General features: G+C 36.5%; 1 protein-coding gene across 1 annotated transcript in view; it reads left to right on the forward strand.

Moving 5' to 3' along the window:
- The first annotated feature begins 10607 nt into the window (after nt 1-10607).
- The window catches only part of pde4cb (phosphodiesterase 4C, cAMP-specific b), a 108065-nt gene continuing 91092 nt past the window's right edge, over nt 10608-27580 (forward strand). Inside the window, exons 1-2 of the mRNA XM_073825353.1 lie at nt 10608-10619; nt 10827-11020. Coding sequence (XP_073681454.1) covers nt 10608-10619; nt 10827-11020 — 206 coding nt within the window. The remainder of the gene's footprint in view (nt 10620-10826; nt 11021-27580) is intronic.

The following is a 27580-nucleotide window of genomic DNA, read 5'->3' on the forward strand; positions in this document are numbered from 1 at the left end:
AAAAACATACTGGATATATATCCCAAGCAGTTCTTAACAATTTGTATAACAAAGTCATTCTTTTAACTGAAAATATAAGACTATTTAAATGAATAACTGATTTGTTTAATAAATTCTAGTAATAAATATAATACTAATAATAAATAATACTGTGTGACTTTATTTTAATCATAGCATGTAAAATATATAAAGAAAAAAAGGGTTTAATATTGCCTTTTTTGTAATTTTTTTTAAAAACTTACTTTTTTTCCTTCTGTCAGAACATTGTAGTATGTCTTATAAAATATACACATTTATATACACTACCAGTAAAAAGTTTGGAATTTATTTGAATTTATTTATTTGATTTATTTTATTGAATGACTAATATTGTAAGAAAATGAATAAATAAATAAATAAATAAATAATATTAAAAATGTCTGTTTTATTATATTTTAAAATATAATTAGGGGCCAAGCACCGAAGGCACTTAGGCACCTATTGTATTCCTTTGTTCTCTTCTTCTTCTGCTCAGAGAGTATTGCAGCCCATAGAATCGCTTGCAGAAAAGTTTAGCCCACAGATAGAGGTCAGTCTCAATATTAACCATAGCAAATTTGAAGTCTCTATCTCAAACATTCTAGTGGCAGTGTGGCACCAATAGACCAAATTTGCACTTATATCTCTTCTAATAACTGCTGAACTGTAAGGTCTAGAAGCAATTTTCTTTCGTCTGATTACTTGGCTCATGCAGAGTCAAATGCATACCAACATTAAAATTTCTACGGGTCAAGATTTTTTAAATTGTCCTAGGTGGTTATTCCGATTTACCCCAAAATTGGCTCAGTTCATATTCAGAAAACCTAGCCAAAAGTTATCAAAAGCTTTCTGATATACCAAACTGTTTTCATAAAGCGTGTTAACAAATTTGAGAATACCAAATGGACATAAGGATATATTTCTGCAACAGCATTTCTGGATTTAGACCAAACTTGGTACGTGTTATACAGTTTTGTTTATAATTTTTGATTAGTTTGACCAAAAATCTATTGAGTGGCATACCACATCAAACAATACCAAATGTTCCTATGTCAGCCATTTTGACGCTTTAGCATATTGTTTTGATTCCTTGGCTCATACAAAAAAAAAAAAAAAAAAAAACTATTGTCAAGATTTTTCACAATTTAAAATGTTCTGAAATTAAAAAATGTTTTGAACTCATCCTAGATAGTCAGATTTTCACCAAAATTGGTTCAGATCATCTTCGGACAATGCTGGCAAAAAGTTATCAATAGCTTTGTGATGTACCAGTTTTTTGTAAAGCATGTCAATAAATCTGATTAAATCTGAGGCTATATCTTTGCAATGCTTTAGAAGATTTAGACCAAACTTGGTATGAGTTATACCAAACAAATGAGTAGCAGTAATATTGATTATGGACTCCTATTTTAGCTAAAAATGTCTTAATGATGGATTTTGTATATCTTTGCAATGCTTTAGAAGATTTAGACCAAACTTGGTATGAGTTATACCAAACAAATGAGTAGTTTTGTCACAACACCACCTACTGGTCAAAAGATATTAAAATTTTACATTTTTGTTTATATTTTCTGGCCACTTTGATCAAACATCATACAAGTGATCTCATTAGATTTGGAGTGGCATTCCGAATCAAACAATACCAAATTTTCCTATGTCAGCCATTTTGAGCATGGGCCATTTTGAATTTGGCATTAAAATGCTGTATTTTTCAAATATTTTAGCATATTGTTATGAATCGTATAGAATCGATAACAATCAATTCACAAGTTATGAAATTTTGCACACGGATACAGTCTCATCATTAAAGGAACACTCCACTTTTTTTGGAAATAGGCTCATTCTCCAACTCCCCCCGAGTTAATAAGTTGATTTTTACCGTTTTGAAATCCATTCAGCCGTTCTCCTGTTCTGGCGATATCACTTTTAGCATAGCTTAGCATAGATCATTGAATCCTATTAGACCAATAGCATCGCGTTCAAAAATGACCAACGAGTTTCCATATTTGTTGTATTTAAAACTTGACTCTTCTGTAGTTATATCGTGTACTAAGACCCGTGGAAATGCAAAGCTGCGAGTTTCTAGGCTGATAAGATTAGGAACTACACTTTCATTCCGGCATAATAGTCAAGGAAGTTTGTTGCCGTAATATGGCCGAAGCAGGCAGAGTATTATCAGAAATGAGTTCCCAGCTAATTTAGCATTTGCACATGTGCTGCGTGGTATTACTGCTCCTGCTTCGGCCATATTAGTACCTAAGGGCACATGAGTAGCTTCATCACAATGCCACCTACTGGTCAAAACCTACTGGTTAAAATTTGACATTTTTGTTTATATTTTCTGACCCATTTGATCAAACATTATACGAGCGATCTCATTAAATTCAGAGTGGCATACCGAATCAAACAATACCAATTTTTTTTTTGAGCATGGGCCATTTTGAATTTTGCATTAAAATGCTGTATTTTTCAAAAGCTTTAGCATATTGTTATAAATCATATAGAGTCGATAACAATCAACTCACAAGTTATGAAATTTGGCACACAAATAGAGGACAGTCTCTTTAACTACAGGAAATTTCGAGTATCTAACTCAAACTCTCCACCAACAGGCCATATTTGCACTCATGTTTCTGCTAATAACTTTTGAGCCGTAAGGTCTAAAAGCTAAATTATTTTTTTCCTTTGATTTCTTGGCTCATAAAAAAAAAAAAAATCTATTCTGAAGATTTTTCGCAATTAAAGATTTTTCGAATTCAAACATTTTTTGAACTAGATTGTCAGATTTTCGACCAAATTGGTTCAAATCATCTTCAGACAATGCTGGCAAAAAGTTATCTACAGCTTTTTGATATGACCAAACAAACTTGGACCAAACTTGGTGTGTGTTATACCTAGGGTTGCAAAGGGGTGGAAAATACCAAGCATGACCTAAGGGCACATGAGTAGCTTCATCACAATGCCACCTACTGGTCAAAACCTACTGGTAAAATTTGACATTTTTGTTTATATTTTCTGACCCATTTGATCAAACATTATATGAGTGATCTCATTCGATTCAGAGTGGCATACCAAATCAAACAATACCAAAATTGTTTTAATATTTGAGCATATTGTTATGAATTATATAGAATCACTAACTTGAAAGTTATGAAATTTGACACACGGAAAGAGGACAGTCTCCTCATTGACTACAGCAAATCTGGAGTCTTTAACTCAAACTTTCTAGCGCCACCAACAGGCTAAATTTGGAGTAACTTTTAAACTGTAATGTCTAAAAGCAAAATTGTTTTTTCTTCTAATTCATGGCTCATACCAAGTAGTATATTTCTATTGTAAAGATTTTTCACAATTTTGAATCTTTTTGGAATTTGTCATAGATGCTTTTTCCAATTTTCAGCATCTTCAAATAATTCTGGCAAAAAGTTATCAAAAGCTTTTTGATATACCAAACCATTTCCATAAAGCTTGTTAACGAATTTAACAAAGTTTGTGCAAAAATTTACATGAGGCTATGTGTTATGACATGCATGACCTGAGTTTTGGCACAGCGCCACCTACTGATCAAATGATATAGGAAAACATATGATTGGTCTTGTTCGATTCGGAACGGCATACCAAATCAAACAATACCTAATTTGCCTATGTCAACCATTTTGGCCATCAGCCATTTTGAGTTTTGTAGTAAAATTCTGTATCAACAAATGTTTTTAACAGCAGTCTCTAACCCTGCTACTGGAGAGCTACCATACTGCAGAGTTCAGCTCAACACACCTGAACCATCTAATCAAGGTGCTCAGGGCTACTTAATTACAGATAGGTGTGTTGAAGCAAGGTTGAAACTAAAGTCTGCAGGAAGGTAGTTCTCCAGAAGTAGGTTGAAGAACCCTTTTCTTTACTGAGTAATTAAAGACAAATCCTTAACTCTTCATTTTACCTCTGTTGTGCTTGGCTCCTTAATTGCTGCTTGCCGCTATATTTTAGTCCTGTGATGCAAAGCTAAATTTTCAGTAGCCATCTTAGTCACATGATTCTTCAGAAATCATTCTAATATGCTGTAATAATATTTCACAAATAAATTAATTCAGCCTTGATGAACATACAACACTTCATTCAAAACTTCATAATTGCTCCAAACTTTTTTACCAGTAGTGTATTAAATGGCTTTAGGAGTGCTAATGCAATGTCATAACTCTAGGCGGAAAAATGGGTATATTTCTGTTATCAAGTTGAAATAGTGCTATTGAGAATCTAATGACATGTAAAATGACATCAGAATCTAATGGCACGTAAAATTGTTGGACATTTTACTCCCATTAGCTTTGCAGATTTAGCATGTTAACACATTGAAGCATCTCATTTTCTATGTTCTTTAAATCATCTCAGTCTCTGGCGTATTTTTGGGCAGATGGGTGTCAGTAGTCGGTTGTATGCCTGAGCTGAGAGGGGCAGGATGCTGAAGGGGGGCCAAGCAGCTGACAGAAGCGCTCAATACCAACAGCCATCGATCTACATTCACTCTACTGTACATATTAGCAATCAGAGCAGGGTGAAATCTGACTGACAGTGAAATAAAGAGGCTATTCTTCTATCGTTGACTATGAAAAATCAGTGTTGTTAATCAGCTGACCCACCACCATTCATCACAGTAGCAATCTTTAGATATTACAGTGTCTGTTTGAGAGATTCCTTGTAGTTCAGAGACTGAGTCATTGTAGCTATCACAGATTCACAGCTTACATGAAGCAATTAACACACAAAGCCCGCAGTTGGTCAGCCGACGTCCTACGGCGGTCTGCTCTTCATATTAGTCACCACTGCGGCTCCTGACTGTTTGTCAGATTCAAGGGGAAAGCTGATTCCAGCTCAGCTGGAGCATTAGGGGAGAGACTGCCGGGTCGATATGAGGGCCTGTTTGCACTCTTCACAGACCACTGATCAATCGCACCTTGATTCGTGTTAATAGGACGATCCTTATGTCATCTCTGGGAAGCTCGGAGATGTCATGTTGTTTAACTGTGAAAACTGAGCTGTGAGATCAAGTTGGTTTTCACGCTTTTGTAGCAGTCTCACACCTTACAGTGTGTTATTACTTCATTTATAGTCCCTCTTTAAAGAATGAAGCCCAAGTATTTATCAGTTTTGAGGCAAAAAAAAAAAAAAAGTTCAGAGTTTCCCACTCATAATTAGGATTTTTTGGTGGCGTTCATGTGCAATCAACTCATAAATATGATCTATCTGACACAGAGATGGGAATAACGGAGTTATAAATGAGCGGTGTTACTTACGGCATTAATTTTTCAGTAACAAGTAATTAAACAAATTACTGTTTCCACCGTTACTGTTACTGACAAAAAAAAAAAAAGCGCCGTTACTATAATTTTTGCATTGCATTCTTCTTCTGAGGTAAATTCTGGCTTCTTTCTCTCAGCGCATTTTCTTCCAGAAACAAAAAGTAGCCGAGATGAACTTGATGAATCTTCATGTTTGTTTACATAGGTAGTGTGGGCGTTTACATGTTGTTTAAAATTTTAAAAGCGGAGCTACTCGTGGGCTTGATTACATTATGAGTTTAGAACGAGAATGTTGATTACAGAATGAGCTTGGAAAAACTGGAGCTTGCGTTGATATCATATTACTTTAGAGAATATTTGTTTTCTTACTTCTTTAAAAGTAGACTTTTCAACTTTTTATACATACATTTCTCATGTCTGTGGGGCACATACTCACTGAGATTCAGGTTGTTTTATTTGTGTATATATCTTACAAAGGTGAGTACACCCCTCACATTTTAGCAACTATTTTAGTAACACAATAGTTACTTTCCCTGGTAATCAGTTACTTTTATAATGATTTAACTCAGTTAATAACTCAGTTACTATTTGTGAGAAGTAACTAGTAACTATAACTAATTACTTTTTTTAAATAATGTCCCGAACACTGATCTGACATGAATTGAATGATGACACCATTTTCAAAAACCTAATTTTTTATGTTTTTCAAACGTTTGCAAAGTGATACCATTATTGTCTCTCTGTATGCAAAAAAAAATTCTGAAAAAAATGTAACCTTAAAGGTGCAGCTTTTACAGTTTTTTACGATTGTTTACACTCTAAAATAAAAATTTCCACACAATTTGCAAAATTCTACTCCAAGGAGCAAAACACCGCCACAGATTTGCACACCATTACACACAATGTCTGCTTCACTCTTTTCGCAAAACATTACACACAGTGATTTGTAAAACTCTACACACATTTCGACACTTTAGACACAGATAAGGATTGTGAGGTTACTTCCTTGTCATTACAAAGCCCCGGATTGCCAATGACCACACTAATGAACAAATTGGATAAACACATCCACAAGGTGTGGAAGCACACATGTGCTAATTTGAAAACGCAGCACTCAGGTGTGCTATAAAAGGCAGCAGGTGAGTTCACCTGTATTCATCAAAAATGATGTGGGTGAAATCTTATGGCCTGATCCAGCTAGACGAAGAGATGAGGAATAGTTACAGTATTTGTTTTTTTTTTTTTTAGAGTCAAACTGTATGTACTTCATGCAGTAATTTTTATTTGTCTACAGATTTTATTTGGTTCATTGATTTCATTGTTGGTTGATTACTGTAACTGATTATGGTAAGCAATACTGTATTTCTTGAATTGAAATAAATACTTGAAATATTCAGTCTGCAGCATCAGTGTTGTGCAGTGCTTGGTAAGTTTATAGTAGGCCTATTTGTGTACATTCTCCCTATATCTCAAACTAATCATGAAGAATGTTGTGGGTTTGTCACTATTTTGTTTTGTCATCGAAATGATCCCTTACATAACAATGTCTGCCCAAAAATCTAGCACATGGTATTTCCTAAAATTAGTTTTTTTTACAAATGTGTTTTTTATTTATCACAGCAGTGTGAAACTGTCTGCAATAGTGTCTGATCATTGAGGAATGTGTTTAAATGAAAACTAATAGCATTTTCACAAATATGTGTATAAGTTTTGACTGAAATGTGTATTTTTTGACTGAAGTGTGTCATTTTGCAAACAATCTAGGAATTCTGCAAATTGAGTGTGGTGTTTGGATAATTGTGATTATATTTTGAAAAAAAGAACCTGGTTTTCAAAATTGTGTGTAAACAATTGAAAAAAAACTGTAATACTACAGTTTTTTCCAATTGCTAACACACTAAAATGACATGCACAGCACAATTATTTAAACTGACACACAGACAGCAAAACTTCTTCTCAAGTCTTCAAAAGTCTAAACACATTTTCTGCTTTACACACATTTTGCAATTCAAAATGACACTTTTTAAATGCACTGAAAACAGTTCTCTGCATAAGACACAACAATCTGACATAAAGTCACATGCTTGCCATTTCAAAACACTGCTATTCAAAATGACACTGCATGAGCTAATTGGCCAATTACATGTGCCACCTGGCCAAACACCTCAATGGTTAATTGTGAACACTTCAATCAGGATGTAAGCACTATAAAAAGACCACGGGTGAGATTTTTTTTTTTTTTTTAACTGTAATATATTTTTTCTGAAATTTTATTTTTCAGTTTACTGTTTTTTGTAAGAATATTTTTGTTCAGTCCCATGTAAATATTGAAAGGACCGATTCACTGGCCCGAAAACGAAGTTCCAGCGATCTGGATGAAGGTTTACTACATGTTCGGTCTTTTACAGCGCAAGATTTGCGTTTCAATTTTAGTCTTGCTCCGTTCTAATCTGACTCCAATTTTAAGTGATCATTAAATTTAGACTGTATTTCCAATCAAAAGGTTATCACAAATATCGATTATGAATTAACTACTTGATTATTCTAGACATTCCATATTTTCAATTATTCGTTCGTTGGAGGACCTAATGTCTATAACAAAAGTCTCCTCACAATTTACTAGTCATATTGATTTCAGGACATATCAGAATAGCCAAATATAACATTTTATTTGTCAGGTAAAATCTATCATGCCAATTACACAATTAAACAATGAGAACCCAATTCAGTTTCAATTTAGATAAATACATAACCTCAATGACTCAAAGATGTATCTAAGAGTGGGAAAGACATACCTGACTACCAGAGAGACATACTGCAGCATGAGAGAGACCTGGAGGTTTAGCTCCAGAGACCCTCGCATACATACAGTGTGGGGGTTTTGGCTACAAAAATCCCCAAGTTGTGTTTCATCACTTGCCTTATATACCAGACCAGAACAAACAAATATTCCAATCAGTTGTAAAAATACAAAGACCTTTTGGTCTTTCAGGAGCTCTCGCAACCCCAGGTTCGCACCTGGTTGGAGGTTCCCATCTGCCCCTAAAGGGAAAACACACCCAATAGCAGCAAACCCAATTCTATGGAAGTTTTCAATCTTTCTTACAGTATATGTGACTGCTATGAAATTGAGACCATTTTACCAATCGCACAGAGACCATTAGAATGATTCCAAACATGAAGGGGAAAAAACAATACATTCACAAGATATAACATGAGCATCATGTGCATCTTCCACATGTGACTTTAAGCAAAAGCTTTTAGGGAGAAAGGTGTGGGTGTGAGAGTGAGAGGCGGGGAATTCAAAGTAGCATGGTGGGGTTGTTTGGTCTTCTTTGAAGATCCCTTAGGTTTATTGTTTTGTTGCATGCCATCTGTTCGTACTGTATTTTAATTCCATGAGCAGATAATTTCACTCCTTACAGCCATGAGGAGATAATTTCACTCCTTACAATATATCTGCTGTGCATATGTTGCACTGACTTGTTTACTGTAGTGAAAAAAAAAAAAAAATGTTGCAACAGGATGTGTGTGTATCTGCATATTTCTGTGCATGTGAGCAATCTGATACATATTTTAGTATTATGGCAAAGCATACTAAAGATGGAGGTGCTTTTCATTATGCCCAAAAGTGTGTAGTTGGTTAGGCAAAAATCTGGTAATATGAATGAAGTGTGTGCCATTTCATGCAAAAGTTTGATTTTGATAATGCTATGTGTAGTTTCGGTTGCAGTGCTTCATTTTACAGGATATATGAGGTATTTTGCCGTTTGGGTGTGTGGTTTTGTGAATTGTGTTAAGTATTTTGATAAAACCAGACTAGTTTGAAAAATTGTGTGTTAGCAATTGGAAAAAACTGTAATAGCTAGAGGTTGAAATGGGTACTGCAGTCCAAATTCAAAATACTGTTATAGAATAAAGAGATAAATAGAGTTGTTTCTCCTGCCCATTCCTCCTCAGATTCAACACTCACGCGAGTTGCCAGACAGGGCAGGAACGAGCACAATTGGCAATGGAAGGCAACAAGACTTGTGCTGTAAATTGATAAGTTTATTCATCAGCATTTTACAGTTTTTCTCAAATGCTAAAACACATTTCACAAACGTTTCCTCCATGTTCCCCAATGTCTAAACACAACACCCTTTTCTAAAGCTACATAAACACAACCACACCTTCTCACTTCAAAACTCAAACTTTCACACCAAAAGAGCAGCTCGAAGCTTTCAAAAATGTAAATACTATACACATCATTACACACTACAGCAAAACAATTGAAAACACAATGCTCAATTTGTGAGAAGGTTCTTTGTTTCATAACTGCCAATGCATATTTTTAGAAACTTTACAGTAACGGATCTTCTTAGATCTCTGCAGAGGATTAGGCATTTAGATTTGTGAGTTTCATATGAAGAGTATAAATCTATAGAAAATACTGCATGTACACTACTGTAACACAACTCAATGCAAAAACAGAATCTATTGCACACAACAGTACTCTTGAAAACATGATCAGGGTGTGAAGTTTTTTTATTTACTTTATTCACACCACAATCACTGTGCGGCATCATGTCGCTGAGCTGCATCGGGCCACATCACCTCATCCACATCGCAGGCGATATTGTCCCTTGCCAGGCACCGCGGGAAAAACGCTGGCTGTTGAGATTTTGAAGCCCAAAAAAGTGCATCCATCCATCCATCATGAAAAGTACTCCACTTGGCTCTGAAGGTTAGTAAAGGCCTTCTGAAGCCATAGCCATAGCATAAGCTTCGGTAAGAAGTGACAAACGTGAAAGCCCAGTGGAGAGAGCAAAACAAAATACTAGTCACAAATTAAAATTTTCTTACACAAATGCATCAATTTGCTTCATAAGACCTTTATTAAGCCCCCAGAGCCGTATGGAGTACTTTTTATGATAGATGGATGCACTTTATTTGGCTTCAAAGTCTGAACATCCATTCACTGCTGTTATATAGCTTGGAAGAGTCAAGATATTTATTAATATAACTCTGATTGTATTCATCTAAAAGCAGAAAGTCATATACATCTACGATGGCTTGAGGATGAGTAAATCATGGTGAAATGTTCATTTTGGGGTGAACTATCCTTTTACTGTAATGCTTTAGTATTTTTCATTTTCATACACCACCGTATTCCTAAAAACCGAAGTATAGTTAGTTATATTTCTAGTATATACTTAATAATGAACACAAGTGTTTGTTTCTTTGCAGTTTTCTTATGGATAATTAAAATGTCATCAAGATGTTTCTGAAGTAATCCCACTGAGCGCTGTAGACATGGAAAATATGGTATGTGATTTTATCTTTAGGTACTATTTAAAGTCTATGTTCTTCAAATATAAAATATATAAATACAGTCTGTAAGAAGTTACTCATTGTTTATTTAGTAGTAAGTAAATGACATATATTTTCCAGAACAGCCGAAGTTTTCACTGCAGCGTTTTTTGCAATCTAACATTTTGCTTAACTGACCTGCGGCTATTTTTTTCTTCTCAGAGACGAAGGGTCTCTCTATTCTCCAACCCAATGGAGTTTCAACCCAAAACCAGCAATGCCGTTCGCCGCAGGTTCTCTGGGACGCTCCTGCTTCCGCCTCTGGCTCGCAGACACTCCACCTTTGATGGCAAGAAGGACCTCGAAGCACTGTATAAATCAGCCCTGGCCTGTGAGGATGCCCCGAAAGAAACAGAGTGAGTCATCTTACACACCATAACATCCTCTTAGGGGTCTGTAAAAAGTGTTTAAAATCCCAACTGATGTGGTCGCAGTTACTCTTCAGTAGACCTCTTTGATTGAAGCACATCCTTAGAAATCAAAGACGGACTGCTGCTGTCACGTGCCGAGTGGTTTCCAAAATGGACACTGAGTGTGCAGTTACCGACGCTGTGAGCAAAGTGTGACTCAGTTCAATCACAATGCTTCTTGTTTTTATGTATAAGCCGACATGGTGTGCACCACAGTGAGTGTGTTTGTGTTAAATGTCACTGACAAGGTACAAAGATCTGATCTGACTGGTGTGATGGGACATGAAGAGAACTATAGCTACAGTATGGATAGCTTTTTTTTTTTTAATGGGAGAGTTACTTCTGATGCCTTTTCCTCTTTTGTATCTAATGAATTTTAAATACTTGTTCATTGAAATGACCCAGGAAAGCAAATGAAAGAAAGGTCATGGAGATTTGAGCAGAGGGTGGGTACAACTCCCAGGTGCTTCTACTCTGTTTACTGATCTGGTAAAAGGGCACAATGACTCGGGATGAGATCATATGAATACTTAGGCAGAAATTGCATCTCACTATGAACACACTAGCATGCTGCATTTAATTTTTGGGTAAGCATGATAACAAAACAGGGACATTTTTTGCTAAATGCACACTGGAACACCTGCTAAAAGTTGTGTGCTGCCACAGCTTGTCTAATTAGGTCTGTTCCTGCTGAGGGGAAAAAACATGTCATATCAGCTTATAAAATGGTCAGGCTTGTTTTTGGAACATAGCAGCTGGTTTGTTACTGGAAGGTGGTCTTCTAGCTCGAACCTGATTTATCATGGTCTATCAGGTTGATCATGGTCCCACCAGCTGGTAGTCCATTTTCTAAATCAGCTTGAAGCAGTTAATGACCAGAAATGGCCAGCATGGTCTAGCTAAAAGCCCTAAAACTTCTACTAGAAGGTTACATATAAAAAGGCTGCCAAGTATAAATGAGACCCCAAAATGAAACGCAATCACGATATTACTAAACTTCAATATATACTTAAATGGCTATCATCATTTAAAAAAAAAAAAAAAATGTTTTGTGTATGTGATTTTGTAAATATTTTATTAATATCTTATTCTACAAAACAAAAGCTTTATTACATTTCAATTTAATTCCTTATTTATGATTTGTCTTTTGGATTAAAAACATTATGCTTCAGCACAGTTTCTGGCATTAAAGCTTAGTAGTTGACTGATTTATGTCTAAAACTAATATCTAGCACAGTTTTATCACAGGTAGAATGTAAAATGTTTCAATACAAGCATTTCTGTCAAATAGAATTTATGCAATATTTGAAACTTTTAACCCATAGGAGAAAATCAACCTGCCGCAACAGTTTAAATTCAGCCCAATTCTGTGGAAAAAATGCAGATTTGGCAACCCTACATCCAACACCAGCTGCATCCAACACCAGCTGCATCCGATTTAAATACTCTGCATATTGATAGTAACTCTGTGATGCGCAAAAATGATATTCGATATTAGAATGTTTGCGGGAGCGGGATTAAGAAAACAGTCCCACGCAAGACTTTAATACAAAAACGCACACAATACATGGCAACTGTAGAAAGCAAAAGCTGAATTACTGACATTTTGGGTGATTTAGGAATCCCAGCCGGATGCATTTTTTTAAGTCCAAAAAGAGGACATGTCTGGGGAAAAGAGGACGTATGGTCACCCTATATTAGGGGCCAATTAAATGTTATACATTTTTTTTTAAAGGTTTAGTTTTTTCGCTGTTTTTAATAGTTCGAAAAATCTACTTTTTTTAACTTGTCCTAGACGCTTTGTCTGATTTTTACCAAAATTAGTAAACCAATTGGTTACCAAAATTGATCATCTTCAGACCATGCTGGCAAAAAGTTTTCAAGTTGGAATTCAAGTTAATTAGTCAAAACGTAATAATGTTCAAACGAATTTGATGAAAAGCATGAAACAAAATGGATGTGAGGCTATATCTCCACAACGGTTTAGCGTATTGAGACCAAACTTGGTGCGTGTTATAAAAATCATGACTTGAGGCTACCTGCACAATTTCGGAGCAGTGCCACATAGTGGTCTGGAGATATGAAAAATGGCTATTTTGGCTTATAACTTCTGAATGCTTTGGCCAAAAATCACAAAATCACTGGTCTCTTTAGATTCCGTGCTGCAAGCTGAGTTGAGCCATACACAATTTTCCCATATCAGCCATTTTAGGCATCGACCAAATGTTGTTGTAAAATGCTAGAATTTTACGAACGCATTGTTGTATCATTTCTAAACTTGGAGTACTCAAAAAGTACTGCCTCAAAACCAAAATATTCCTTGGGTCATGCTTAGAACATAGATTACAAGTTTGCTATAGTCGATCTAAATTCCTGACCACCATTTTGATTTATGTTGAAAACCATTCCACAGAAAAACAAACAGTGTTCCAACCAATCACCGTCAGGGGGTTGGTGTTGTGGACTTTCGTACTGGTGCAGGGATGTGAGGGAGGCAGAGCGAAAGTCCACAACACCAACCCCCTGACGGTGATTGGTTGGAACACTGTTTGTTTTGCTGTGGAATCGTTGGTAGCACCGATTGTTTTTTTGGCATATCTCGGACCCTAGGCTGACCAGAGAGACACGTTTTTTTTACAGCTGAATTATGGGGCAGGCAGCGAGCGGATCGTGAAGAAAGGTCAGCTGAATTTGACACTTTATGTTTCAGGCTTGAAATCGCTGATACAACCTTTAATAGTGACTGTATTTGATTTTTCAGCCATTTTGCTTAAAATAATAAATATGTCTTTAACTGCTCATTGATGCAGTTGGTCTGATGCTGCCAGTCATGCTGGCATGATTTATCTTCCCTTCTTTATGCTTGGCCCCTTAACTGCTGCTGTATTTCTTATTTGCAATCATTCAGTAATTGTATTTGTTTAAACAGTTGATTAAATAGTAGTACTAGTCATAGCTATGCAATGCTTTTTACACACTTAAAGAGATAGTTAACCTAAAAATGAAAATTACCTCATGATTTACTCACCCTCAAGCCATCCTAGGTGTATATGACTTTAAGACTAATACAATCTGAGTTATATTAAAAAATGTCCTGGGTCTTCCAAGCTTTATAATGGCAGTAAATGGGTGTTGAGATTTTGAAGTCCAATAAAGTGCATTCATCCATCATATAAAGTACTCCACACGGCTCCAGGGCTTAATAAAGTCCTTCTGAAGCAAATCAATGCATATGTGTTAAAAAAAAATCCATATTTAAAATTTACAAACCAAACAATGAGAATATGCTAGTCACATGAGAACCAAGTTTTGTTTACAAAAACTTAGCATTTCTATTTACAAATCTTTGTTTTTTACTTCCAATTAATGACCTGTGTTTTGTTTTGTTCTCTCCTTCTGAGCTTCCATGTTCATCACTTCCACTGTGTTTGCCCTAAAACCAGGGGCGTCGGACAGGGGGTAATAGTGGAACAGAGTAACAGGGGCCCTTGGCGAGGGGGGAGGGGGGGGCGTCGCGATCACCCCCCCCCACCCCCTGAACATGATATTGCAATCGGAGGGCTGGATGCATGAAATGCGTCCAGCCCCCCGCACCCCAAACAACCAAACAAGCCAAGAGCCACGTGGAGCACTTTTTGTGATGGATGGATGCACTTTATTGGGCTTCAAAATCTCAACACCCACTTTTCACTTTTGGGGGAACTATCCCTAGCATCTAGCATGTTTGTCCACTACAGTTAGGTGCATTGAATTCACTAACATTCTCTAACCCAATAATTAAACCTACATCCAGTCATATAAGAGATGACTGTCAAAGTCAAAGTCAAAGTCAAAGTCAAAGTCAACTTTATTGTCAATTCTGCTATATGTACCGGACATACAGGGAGTTTAAATTGCGTTACTCTCAGACCCTAGGTGCATACACGTAACATTAAATACAAAAGGTAGGAATTTAAAAATACAAATAAATACAATTATACATATAATATATAAAAAACAAAAACAATATACAAGTAAGGGCACATGGCACAGTGCAAACAGTGCAAACCGGACAGAGTAGTGCAAATGCAAAAAGAATAAGGTACAAAAAGGAGCTTATAAGTGTAAGTGTAAGTGTAAGTGACTGTGTTTGAGCGCAGAAAAGAAACAGCCATTTGCCTTATTAGAATTCAATGTACCATCACAATGATTTAGGAACTGATATTTCAGGGCAAAAAAAATGTCTGTATCAGTGTTTATATTCACAGTTTGGGGGTGTGTGAAGCACCTGGTGATGTAATGCACCGGGCGTCACCGTATCGCGTCGCTCTGCTGGATCTTTATATCCGCCACAGCGCGGTTTCTCTCTCACTCACACAGTCGGATACGAGCTGCGTATGTGCAACGACGTCGGACGCTTCGCCTTTTTTGTTTGCTGTGAGGCAGCCGCAGCCATATGTCTCAGACAGTGTTTGAATTCACTCCGTCTCCGTCTGCTCCACCTGAACGGCGAGGAGAGTAACTGAGCGAGTGTAACTTTGCTTCTGTTGTATTATACTGAGCGTTTCTGTCTTCTGCAGTGCAAACTTGAACGTGTCACGGGTTCAGCACCACTGACCGCTGAACAGCTCTTTTGTCACTGAGGAATTATACGCGTCCCCGAACTTCGACTAGTAAATATTCCAGACTTTGGACAGCAGACACGGAGCTGAACTTGTGCAGTGATGGAGTGCTCGGCGCTGAGCAGGGAAGGCGCTGGTCTGGCCAAACCGCCCAAGCATCTCTGGAGGCAGCCTCGAACCCACATCCGAATCAAGCAGCGGTACCACTCCGACACCGAGCGGTACCTGCGCTGTAATCGAGCCACAGAGAATCACCGCCCAGGTCTGAAAAAACCACGAATGTCCTGGCCGTCTTCTTTTAATAAACGGTAAATCGCAGGGATCAGTTATTTTGAAATGCTATAGAGTAACTTCCTAATGTGAAATGATAACTTCCCCATAGTTGTTTCTCAGTAACTGTGAGGTTTTCAGCGAAGCGTCCAATTACGCAAATGCGTATTTTAAAAGGGTAGTTTGTGTTTTGGTTTTCAATGTTTCCGATAACGGAGGTAGGTTTTAATTTAGTTAATAAATTTAGATGTCCGGTTAGGGCAAGTTGACACATTGATATCGACGTTTTGTATGTAGGTATATAATATTATAAAACTCATGAATTGCATTTCTATAAGCCAAAACTATGGTTTAATTATTTTTATTAATTAGTTAATATATTTTTTAATTATAGTATTTATTGTTGTTTTTGTATTAAAATGTTGCAGTTTATTTTACAGTATGTGTACTTATATGTACTTACAGTGCACAGAAAGTACTGGTAATATAAGGTAACTACATGGGGTAGGGTTAGGTTTAGGGGTAGGTTTAGGGTTAGTACCTAGTTATTACCCAGTTATTGCAATTACTGTAATAAGTACAAAGTATCTACATGTGAAACAGGACTGTAAAATAAAGTGCTACCAAAATGTTTCATACCTGCTTTAAATTTAGCTTAAAATGCATTAAACATATGCATTACAACTTCGTTGTTATTCATAAACAGCAGGTTCTCATTGTGTCAACCCACCCCACATTGTGGCAACATCGCCCGGCAGAACACTTAGTGTATCTCTTATGAACATTTTCATAAACAGTGACAGTATAAATGTTTAAGAGTGTTGACTTTACAAAATACAGTTTAAGTCAAAAGTTTACATAACCTACACCTTGCAGAATCTGCAAAATGTTAATTATTTTACCAAAATGCATGTTATTTTTTATTTAGTACTGACCTGAATAAGATATTTCACATAAAAGACAATTATATATAGTCCACAAGAGAAAATAATAGTTGAATTTGTAAAAAATTTCCTAGAAAAAACTTTCAGGTCCCACAAATTCTTTGGTTTCACACATTTTTGTGTATTTAAACCCTTTCAAACAATGACTGTATGATTTTGAGATCCATCTTTTCACACTTTGGACAACTGAGGGACTCATATGCAACTATTACAGAAGGTTCAAACACTCACTGATGCTTCAGAAGAAAAAACAATGCATTAAAAGCCGGGAGGTGAAAACTTTTTGTCTTCTGGGAAACATGTAAGTATCTTCTGTAGATTCTAAAGGGCAGTACTAAATGAAAATGAATGTGATAATTTGGCAAAATAAGAAAAAAAACGAATGAATGATCTTCTATCTTTTCAAAAGTTTTCACCCTCTGGCTCTTAATGCATTGTGTTTCCTTCTAGAGCATCAGTGAATGTTTGAAACTTATGTAATAGTTGCATATGAGACCCTCTGTTGTCCTCAGTGTGAAAAGATGAATTTGTGGGACCTGAAGGATTTTTCTGAAGAATAGCGGGCAACTGTTTCAGGACAAACAAGTGACTCATAAATAACTATCACTAAACAAAAAAATGGATCATTCAGGTAACAACACAGTATTAAGATTCAAGTGTTTGTAGACTTTTAAACTGGGTCATTTTTTCTCATTATTTTCTCTTGGGGACTATATGTAAAAATATATTAGGTGAAATATCTTATTCAGGTCAGTACTAAATAAAAAATAACATGCATTTTGTATGATCCCTTTATTTTTGCTAAAATAATTAACATTTTGCAGATTCTGCAAGGTGTATGTAAACTTTTGACTTCAACTATAAGCCCATTCAGAGAAATATTCACTGGAATATGAAGTGTGATAATAAGCCCCAGTCTTCCCTACATGGCAAAGTAAAATCAGCATGTTATACGCATTTCTTTCACTTGTTATCATGTTTCCTTTAGTCAAATCTCAGACTCTATTCTGCTCATTAAATATTGCTGCAAAAAATAGCAGTAGATTTCATTTAAACCCCTTTGATTAAGCAACATTTTCACCAGTCACCCACACAGTGCTTTCTTAAAATGAAAGCACAAGTTATGCACAACGTGGCCATGAGATGTTGTATTAAAAATAGCTGACGCTAAGGCAGCGTATGGTCCGTGAAACGCTGATTGTTTGGCATTGAGTTTTGAATAGCGCTGAATCAGAGAGTTAGAAGTAGGTGTACTAAAGTGACTCATATATGTGTTTTTACTTGTTTACTGAAGCTTTTACTTTTTCTGGATATTAATACTATCAAGACATTACACTTTCCAGACTATGTGGATCTGCTTTACATCCAGAAACTCTGATTTATATCCTGAATCAGTCTCTTGTGCTTGTGATAATTCTCTTGTAGATGGAAGTGTTTCAACTGAACACTGATAATGCACCATAGTCTTTTAGACTATCCTCTGGACACAAAACGCAATACCCAGAGGTCCACTGAAATATCTTTTGACTTTGTATATACTCCCATAGTGCTCTGGGCTAATGCACACACAGCCTTTGAAATGTACACGGACTGTAGCCTCTGGGAATTTGAAGTCCACGAAACCAATTCCACATCCTGTTTTGAACCTGTCTGAAAGCCTGTTTCATCATAACTGCCAGGTTGGGAAGATTAGGCAAACCACTGGGCAGAAAATGCATCGATTTAAAAAAAAAAAAAAGTCCTGATTGGAGGATTTAAAAATGTTGAATCTGGCAACCGCAACCATGAAAGCTTATGGATGCTTGTCATCAATACAAGATAATGCAAATGGCAAATTAAAATGACATGCTTTCAGGATAAATAACCAGCGGGTGATTATGAAGAGAAGCAGAAATCATGAACATGATTAAAATACAGTACAATTCTAGGCAGCCTTAGTTATCGTTATCGACTTAATAGTCTTTTAATTCAGCTTTCTGTGGAATCTTTTGTTTGAGTAGGTTGAGTGGGCAAGGTTTATGTGAGTTTGTCTTTCTCCATCTGTTCTTGCATCATTAGTTATCAGCATTCATTGGGTTAAAGGTTTTGTAAACACTGTTGTCCACACTTTTTTTGGCAAGTTTTCTTACCATAATTCAAGCAAGAGTGAATCAAATGTAGCAAGCAAGCAGAAATTTTGGGACCAACCTCACCAATGCTACATTTTACAGTAAGGATGAGTCCATAAATATGTGAAAAGTAGTTCAAAGGCTTTGAGTACATTTATATGTTACATATAATTGATGAGGTGAGGGAGGTTCACCCTTACCTTTGTGCAGAATAAAACATACAGTATGGCAACTGATATGAGTTCATATCATATCAGATATGTAAGTGTAGATAATTGTAAACATTTTTCAAGTCATATATATTTTTAAAACTGAATATGGTGCGTATTTAAAAGGGACATCAGATGCAAAATTTAATTTTAGGTGTTTGCATATAAATGTGTTTTCAAATCCATTCACTGCTTTTTTAATCCCCAAAAAAACTAAACAGTCTCAATGAACAAGCCCTCAGCCAATTGTACCATAGATATGTATTATACGTACCTATACATATCTATGAGTTATACACTGTATACAGTCGTACAGCTGTAGCGACAATCATTTCTTGTAAGCAATGCAGGTTTTTTGTAGTTGGATGTAAAAGTGAACATAAAAATATTTTCTCCTGACATTAGAGTCCCTGAAGACGCAGTGGATTAGTTTTGGTTTTGATGATAACGTGCCACCAAATATACAAAAAAAAAAAAAAAAAAAAACAGAAGAGAGAGGCTGAGTGAGCATAGCTCATTATCATTTAAAGTGACATGAAATGGGTCACTGTTAACAGAGCTGTTTTTGACAGACGTTTCATGAAAACCCTTAAGTAAAATGATCATCTGTGTCCCCTTTAAGAACAAGTAGTATTCAGGTTCCCCATGTGCTGAGTAAAGTGGCTCCGTTTTTAGCAGCTCATGGATTTCCTCCACCTCCTTTCATCAGATGTATCACTTCCTGTTGCACAGATGTGCTGGATTATCTGGGGAAAGCACTGCTGTTCTCTAGACATCTGGGCAAACAGCAGTCATTTACACATTTAAATGACATTATACCGGTGTCAGGGTGGCTAAAGGCATGGATGTGTTTGAAGACTGATTTTATTTGCTCTTAACTCACTGGTAGTCTAGCCATCACATCTGATTATAGAGATATGCATTCTTCTCCACAACTGCTACATGGAGAGTAAAAAGGCCTTCATTAAATAAATTTTTTAAACCACAAATAAAAATCACTTCAACACATGCAGTATGGCAGGCAGCAGTAACAAAAAGTAAATGTGTATGTTAGTGAGAAAAAATGCAGTTTATGCATTATAAAAGAATTTTATACAGCTAAACAAAGTTGCTTTTTAAAAGTTTAGTGAACATTGTTAAGTAAATATTGAATAGCTTATTTTCAAGACCTAATTTTACCAGACATTTAGTTTTTCTCCCAACAATGAAAATAGTCACTACGACCAAAGGCGTCAAGATTTCAATGCTACCAAGAAACACATAAATTGTGTCCCAATTCAGAGGCTGCATTCTTTGAAAGCCGCAAATGTTGCAAATGTTGTTCAGTGATGGTGAAATAAACATTAAAATAAGGTCAATAAGGTCTACAAGCAATCAGTCCTAACTGAAAGAAAACAAGCTGACAAAAAGATTGTATCTGATATTTGGTGATAAGGCATAATGAATGATTTATAAACTTTTTATTTTTTATGGGCCATTCATTTTTGACTTGATTTTTGATTTGAAGCCCAATGCGATAACATTACCTTGCATTTTTGGGGAAAGAAAAAATGGCCCAAACACCACCAGAGGGTTTAAATAGTGTTTTTCCCGCTTAATATTCATAGACACCTGTCTATATGTAAGAGGTAATGTACGTCCAGCCGATTGTTATTGCAAAGTAAAGCCCAGGCTTATCAGCATGTTGTATAAGACTCAAGGGCTTTATTTTGCGATAACAATCGTCTTGATGTACGTTATCCAGCTTGCCACAAAAGTAAATAATTAGACACGGCACATTGATCTGAGTTGAAATATTTCAATGCAAAGCTCCTGTGAAAAAAGCAGTTGCTAGCAAGCTTTAAACTAGACAAACATTTAATATGGTGCAGTCATATCACTTATTATACAACATTTTACCACTTAAATAGTTATGGCGATAAAAGTTATTGATTCCAGCCGAAAATATTTCCAAATGCAAATTGTTAGTTATCTTATAATCCATTACAGTGTACAAAAAAATCGGTGCAAAATGGCAGCAGCTGCGTTTGTATGAAACGAGAGAGCAAGTCCGCGAGAGAGCAAGTCCGCAAACACAAAGCTTCCATACAGAAATAAATTTTCCCAGCAAGTGAACAGCGTCGACACAGAGTGTGTTACCTTGGAATTGGGAGTATTCCCAGGAGTCATGTACTAACATGATTTAACTTACATGATCATTGATTTATTGATTCAAAATTTGACAAAATGCTGTGATTTTACAGTAAATTTTATTTCATGAAACCCAGATTCCTTACTGAACAGTCTCAACCCAGTGTTTGGGCTGAAAAAAGGGGATATGCTGTTGATTATCTGGATTTTTCTTGATCTGGAATCAAAACAAAAGGCAAATCAAAGAGAACAGTCTTCTTTAGTTTCTATAGTGGCCTGTCAAACTATTAAACTGTCTTTTAATATCTAATCATCATAAAATGAATCTAGATCCTGACTGCTGCCTCCAGTTATCATTATTCTGTTATAATTGACTTATTACATTGCCCTTCTCAGTGGCTTCATTTCTCTTTCAAGGCTGAAGTGATTGGGCATTTTTTTTAACTAAAGGCTTGTAATTGCATTGCATGCAATTATATTAAGCCATACTTAATTTCTTTTCCACCAATATTCCATTAATGTTTTTCACGCTGATGGCTTATTAATGAAGCACTGCTTTCAACTGTATTTTGTCCACAAGTGCATGCAATATCCAGTTTGCTTTTTGCCCTTTGGTAGGAAAATATTATCTCACTTCTAGTCAAAATATAAGACATCCATTTTGCTGTGGTTTCACCCTCAGGGGCACAGTGTGGAATATAGGTCAGAGAAGAAAAAAATTATACCTCAGATCAGAACGGGACATGCTTCAGCACGCCACCCCTGGAGCATTGAGTCACTCTTAAAAGCCCGTTCTTCACCTTTTGACTTGAGTAAAAATATAAATGTAGAGAGTATTAGATTACATGAGATCCATAAGATTTTGCAATAGTTTCAAAATGTAATCTTTACACACTGTTGGAATCACTGGATATCACTGTCGTTTGCAACCCTAAGTTGTACTAGCTGTGCTTTTTCTGACTGCTTAATTTTCTCAGCTCTTCACGGCTTGCAGTATAACTGCAAGAATGCATTTATCTGTCAGGGACTGACCGTCAGAAAGAGAGTCATTATCTGTCTGGCTGCAATGACCCATAAGAACCACCCTGACCGTGTTCAGAGTGCTTTATCTCTGTCTTGCTGCAGAAAGTGAGAAGCTTTAGATTTCACAGTTTGCTATGATATGTCTCAGACATCCCCCTACTATTGTTCATCCTGAGGGCTAGCTTTTTTTATGTTTTAGAATGTCTCTAATGCTCACCATGGTTGCATTTACTTGATTTTAAATATAGTAAAAAGTAAAATTGTGAAAGAAGACGATTTAAAAGAAAATGCTGTTCTTTTGAACGTTCTATTTAGCAAAAAATTACTGAAAAATAATTATCATGGTTTCCACAAAAAATATTAAGCATGGATAAAAATAAGAACCATTCTTAACTGATCACCAATATTAATTGATTGAGCAGCAAATCAGTACAGTTTAGGTCAAAAGTTTACATCCCCCTGCAGAATCTGCAAAATGTTAATTATTTGACCAAAATAAGAGGGATCATACAAATGCATGTTATTGTTTATTTAGTACTGACCTGAATAAGATATTTCACATAAAAGATGTTTACATATAGTCCACAAGAGAATCTATAAAAATCTATGAATCTATAAAAATGCACCCGTTCAAAAGTTTACATCCCCTTGATTCTTAATAATGTGTGTGTTTTTACATAAATGATTTTTGTTTAGTTTTTTTGTCCCTTGTTTGTCCTGAACAGTTAAACTGCCAACTGTTCTTGAGAAAAGTCCTTCAGGTCCCACAAATTCTTTGGTTTTCCAGCATTTTTTTTGTATTTGAACCCTTTCCAACAATGACTGTATGATTTTGAGATCCATCTTTTCACACTGAGGACAACTGAGGGACTATGCAACTATTACAGAAGGTTCAAATGCTCACTGATGCTCCAGAAGGAAAAACCATGCATTAGGGGCCAGGGGGTGAAAACTTTTTGAATTCGAAGATCAGGGTAAATTTAACTTATTTTGTCTTCTGGCAAACATATAACAATCATCTGTATCCTCTGAAGGGCATACTAAATAAAAAAAAAAAAGATATTTAGGCAAAATTAAGAAAAATGTACACATCTCCATTCTGTTCAAAAGGTTTCACCCCCCGGCTCTTAATGCATCGTTTTTCCTTCTGGAGCATCAGTGAGTGTTTGAACCTTCTGTAATAGTTGCATATGAGTCCCTCATTTGTTCTTAGTGTGAAAAGATGGATCTCAACATCATACAGTCATTTTTGGAAAGGGTTCAAATACACAAAAATGCTGGAAAACCAAAGAATTTGTGGGACCTGAAGGACTAAAGAACAGCAGCCAGTGTGACTGTTCCTGTGCAACCATGATATTTTATCCTAAGCAGCAGAACTGGATCGGGATCATTTTCTCGTGTCTTATAAATGTTCTGGTCTCCACCTCTCCATGAGCTCAGCTTTGCCCTTTTATTTCTAGGAATTGAGGAGGCGAAGGAACATTTAGATTTATTCAGAGTCATATGCCATGTAAAATCACACAGGGCATGTCATATGCATCACGCTTTATTTAAAAGAACGGCCCAGTCTTAAATTGAATGCATGAGTGTTATATGATTGCTCGATTTTGTCAAGAGGGCAGATGATGCTATTGGGTAAAATAATTTCAATAATAAATAATACCCAAATACAAATTACAGCCGTTTCAATTGTTTCAGAGGGTGTTTTAATTGATAACGGATGCTTCCGCAGAGCGTTCGGCTGCCGGCTTCGGAGCCCAAACACAGCTTTGGTCTGTGATCTCCTCCTCTGCCCACCACATGGTGCTTCATCTGTGAAATTAAACTCATTTCTCATTTGGGGGAGACGGAGGGGTTAGGATGGGGAGCTGTTGCCAGACACCTCTCTCCACAGGCCACGAGGAAAATAATGGCCAACTCATGTCACGACCAAATCTCCGAGCAACGTCTGCTCGCTGAGGTTCACCTGACCCGACAGCAGCGCCACCGAATCATCGTTATTAGATCATTAATTCTGTCCGTATTTCCTTCCTCTTATTGCAGACTCTCACTAGCAATCTCTCTCCCATCGGTGTCCAGCTGAACATGTCGTTTTTCTCCCTGTGGATTTCTTCAAAGCTTTGATGTTCATCTCTGCTCCGTCTTTTCGTAGCATGTCTGGTGTCCTTCTGAATTTTAGACGTACACTGTCACTCAAAAGATATAAGAAGGAATAATTATGGAATTAATTTAATGTTCTCTCATGCTCACCAAGGCTGCATTTATTTGATTAAAAAAAATACAGTAAAACAACAATAATATTACAATTGTATAGATCTGTCTTCTATTTGAATAGATTTAAAAATGTAATTTATTCCTGTGACAAAAGCTAAATTTTTAACATCATTACTGCAGTCTTCAGTGGCACATGATGCTTCAGAAATCATTCTAATATGATGATCTGCTGCTAAAGAAATATTATTTATTATTATCAATGTTGAAAACAGTCATGCTAATACTTAATGATAAGAAAATAAACTTTTTTTTTCCTCAAGGTTCAATGAATACATTACAAAAATATTTTTTTTTTAATAATTTAAAAAAAAATTAAAACGTTTCACCATTTCCACATAAAAATTAGGTATCAAAAACTGTTTGCACCATTGATAATAATAAGAACCATTATTAATAACGAGTAAAACATTATCATTGCAATTCAAAATAACATTTTTTTTTTGTGTGAATATACCCTAAAATATAATTTATTTCTGTGATGTGAAGCTGAATTTTCATCAGTATCAGTATGAACAAAAGTGAATGTAACGTAAAACGCAATCGCAAGCCGTTTTTTGCTTGTTTTTCAATGTCATGTTTGTCACAGGATTCATACCTGCTACGTTCAGAAAGCTAACTGTGTGCGAAAATGTTTACAAATGTTCTCTGTGTTTTACTGCCCCTATTGTTTATTTCTGTTGGAAACTGCAGTGATATGTACTTATTGATACAAATTTCCCACAGGTACAGTGGTGTGAAAAAGTGTTGGTTGATTTTTTTTCTTGCATGTTTGTCACACTTTAATGTTTCAGATCATCAAACAAATTTAAATATTAATCAAAGATAACACAAGTAAACACAACATGCAGTTTTTAAATGAAGGAGTTTTTTATGAAGGGGAAAAAACAAACCCACATGGCCCTGTGTGAAAAAGTGTTTGTCCCCTAAACTTAAGAACTGGTTGGGCCACCCTTAGCAGCAACAACTGCAATCAAGCGTTTGCGATAACTTGCAATGAGTCTGTTACAGCGCTGTGCAGGAATTTTATCCCACTCATCTTGGCAGAATTGTTGTAATTCAGCCACATTGGAGGGTTTTCGAGCATGAACCGCCTTTTTAAGGTCATGCCACAGCATCTCAATAGGATTCATTTCAGGACTTTAACTAGGCCACTCCAAAGTCTTCATTTTGTTTTTCTTCAGCCATTCAGAGGTGGATTTGCTGGTGTGTTTTGGATCATTGTCCTGCTGCAGAACCCAAGTTCGCTTCAGCTTGAGGTCACCAACAGATGGCTGGACATTGTCCTTCAGGATTTTTTGGTAGACAGCAGAATTCATGGTTCCATTTATCACAGCAAGTCTTCCAGGTCCAGAAGCAGCAAAACAGACCCAGACCATAACACTACCACCATTTTTTACTATTGTACTTTTATGCCAGATGTAATGGGACACACACCTTCCAAAAAGTTAAACTTTTGTCTCGTTAGTCCACAGAGTATTTTCTTAAAAGTCTTGGGGATCATCAAGATGTGTTCTGGCAAAACTGAGACGAGCCTTTATGTTCTTTTTGCTCAGCAGCAGTTTTCGTCTTGGAACTCTGCCATGCAGGCCATTTTTGCCCAGTCTCTTTCTTATGGTGGAGTCATGAACACTGACCTTAACTGATACAAGAGAGGTCTGCAGTTCTTTAGATGTTGTTGTGGGGTCTTTTGTGACCTCTTGAATGAGTCGTCGCTGCGCTCTTGGGGTAATTTTGGTCGGCCGGCCACTCCTGGGAAGGTATACCACTGTTCCATGTTTTCGCCATTTGTGGATAATGGCTCTTACTGTGGTTCACTGGAGTCCCAAAGCTTAAGAAATGGCTTTATAACCTTTTCCAGACATAGATCTCAATTACTTTCTTTCTCATTTGTTCCTATATTTATTTGGATCTCAACATGATGTGTAGCTTTTGAGGATCATTTGGTCTACTTTACTTTGTCAGGCAGGTCCTATTTAAGTGATTTCTTGATTTTGAACAGGTGTGGCAGTAATCAGGCCTGGGTGTGGCTAGAGAAACTGATCAACCACAGTTATGTTTTAACAGGGGGGGGGGGGGCAAACACTTTTTCACACAGGGTCATGTGGGTTTGGATTTTCTTTTACCTTCATAAAAAACTTGTTGTGTTTACTTTGTTATCTTTCAACGATGTTTTATTAACAAGGTTCGGGAGGAGCACGATCAGATAATCTATCCATTCGGCACAGGTGCAACTCGTTTAACCAATCATTCAATTAGCGCATCATCTATATATTGCCAGCCGTCTTACTGTCAGGATTTTGTCTATGTCTTGTCCTGTTCTGTTCTGTTTCCCAAGTGTTTTTTCCCCTATGTTTCTAGCTAAGTTGGGTTAGTCCTTGTCTCCCCCTTTTGGTTATGTTTAGTTAGTTCAGTCATGCCCATATTTGTATTTCCCCCTCGTTATCTTGTTATCTTGTTTGTGACCACGCCCCCGTTTCAGTATATTTAAGAGTCTGTGTGTGCACTCCCCATTTGTCCGTCAATGATTCTGTTACCTCTGTTTGCTTGTTTTCATGTGCTCATCTTATACTCCCGGTTTTTTGTTTGTTTGTATTAGTTTCAGTGTTTCATTTAATAAACTGTTTACGTTTTCATTTACTCCGGTTCTCCTCATTCCATCTCCACTCCACAACCCAGCCTGATCGTGACAGATTGACGGACCAACAAAGATGAACCGGGCTGAGGAATACCTGTTTAATCTCCAGCAGGGAGGACGGCCATTGGAGGAGTTTGTAGAGGATTTTTTGAGCGTTTCACATCTGGTGAGTTGGAGTGATTCTATGATCAATGCTTGCTTTCAGATGGGACTTTCCGATGATCACCTGTTTTGTTTGATCACTCCGGACGATTGCCGCCAACCCCTAGAGGATTTTATAAATTTCGTCCTCAATATCTGTAATTCCAAGTT

Source organism: Garra rufa, chromosome 20 (assembly GCF_049309525.1).
Source record: "Garra rufa chromosome 20, GarRuf1.0, whole genome shotgun sequence".
In the NCBI taxonomy this organism is placed as follows: Eukaryota; Metazoa; Chordata; class Actinopteri; order Cypriniformes; family Cyprinidae; genus Garra; species Garra rufa.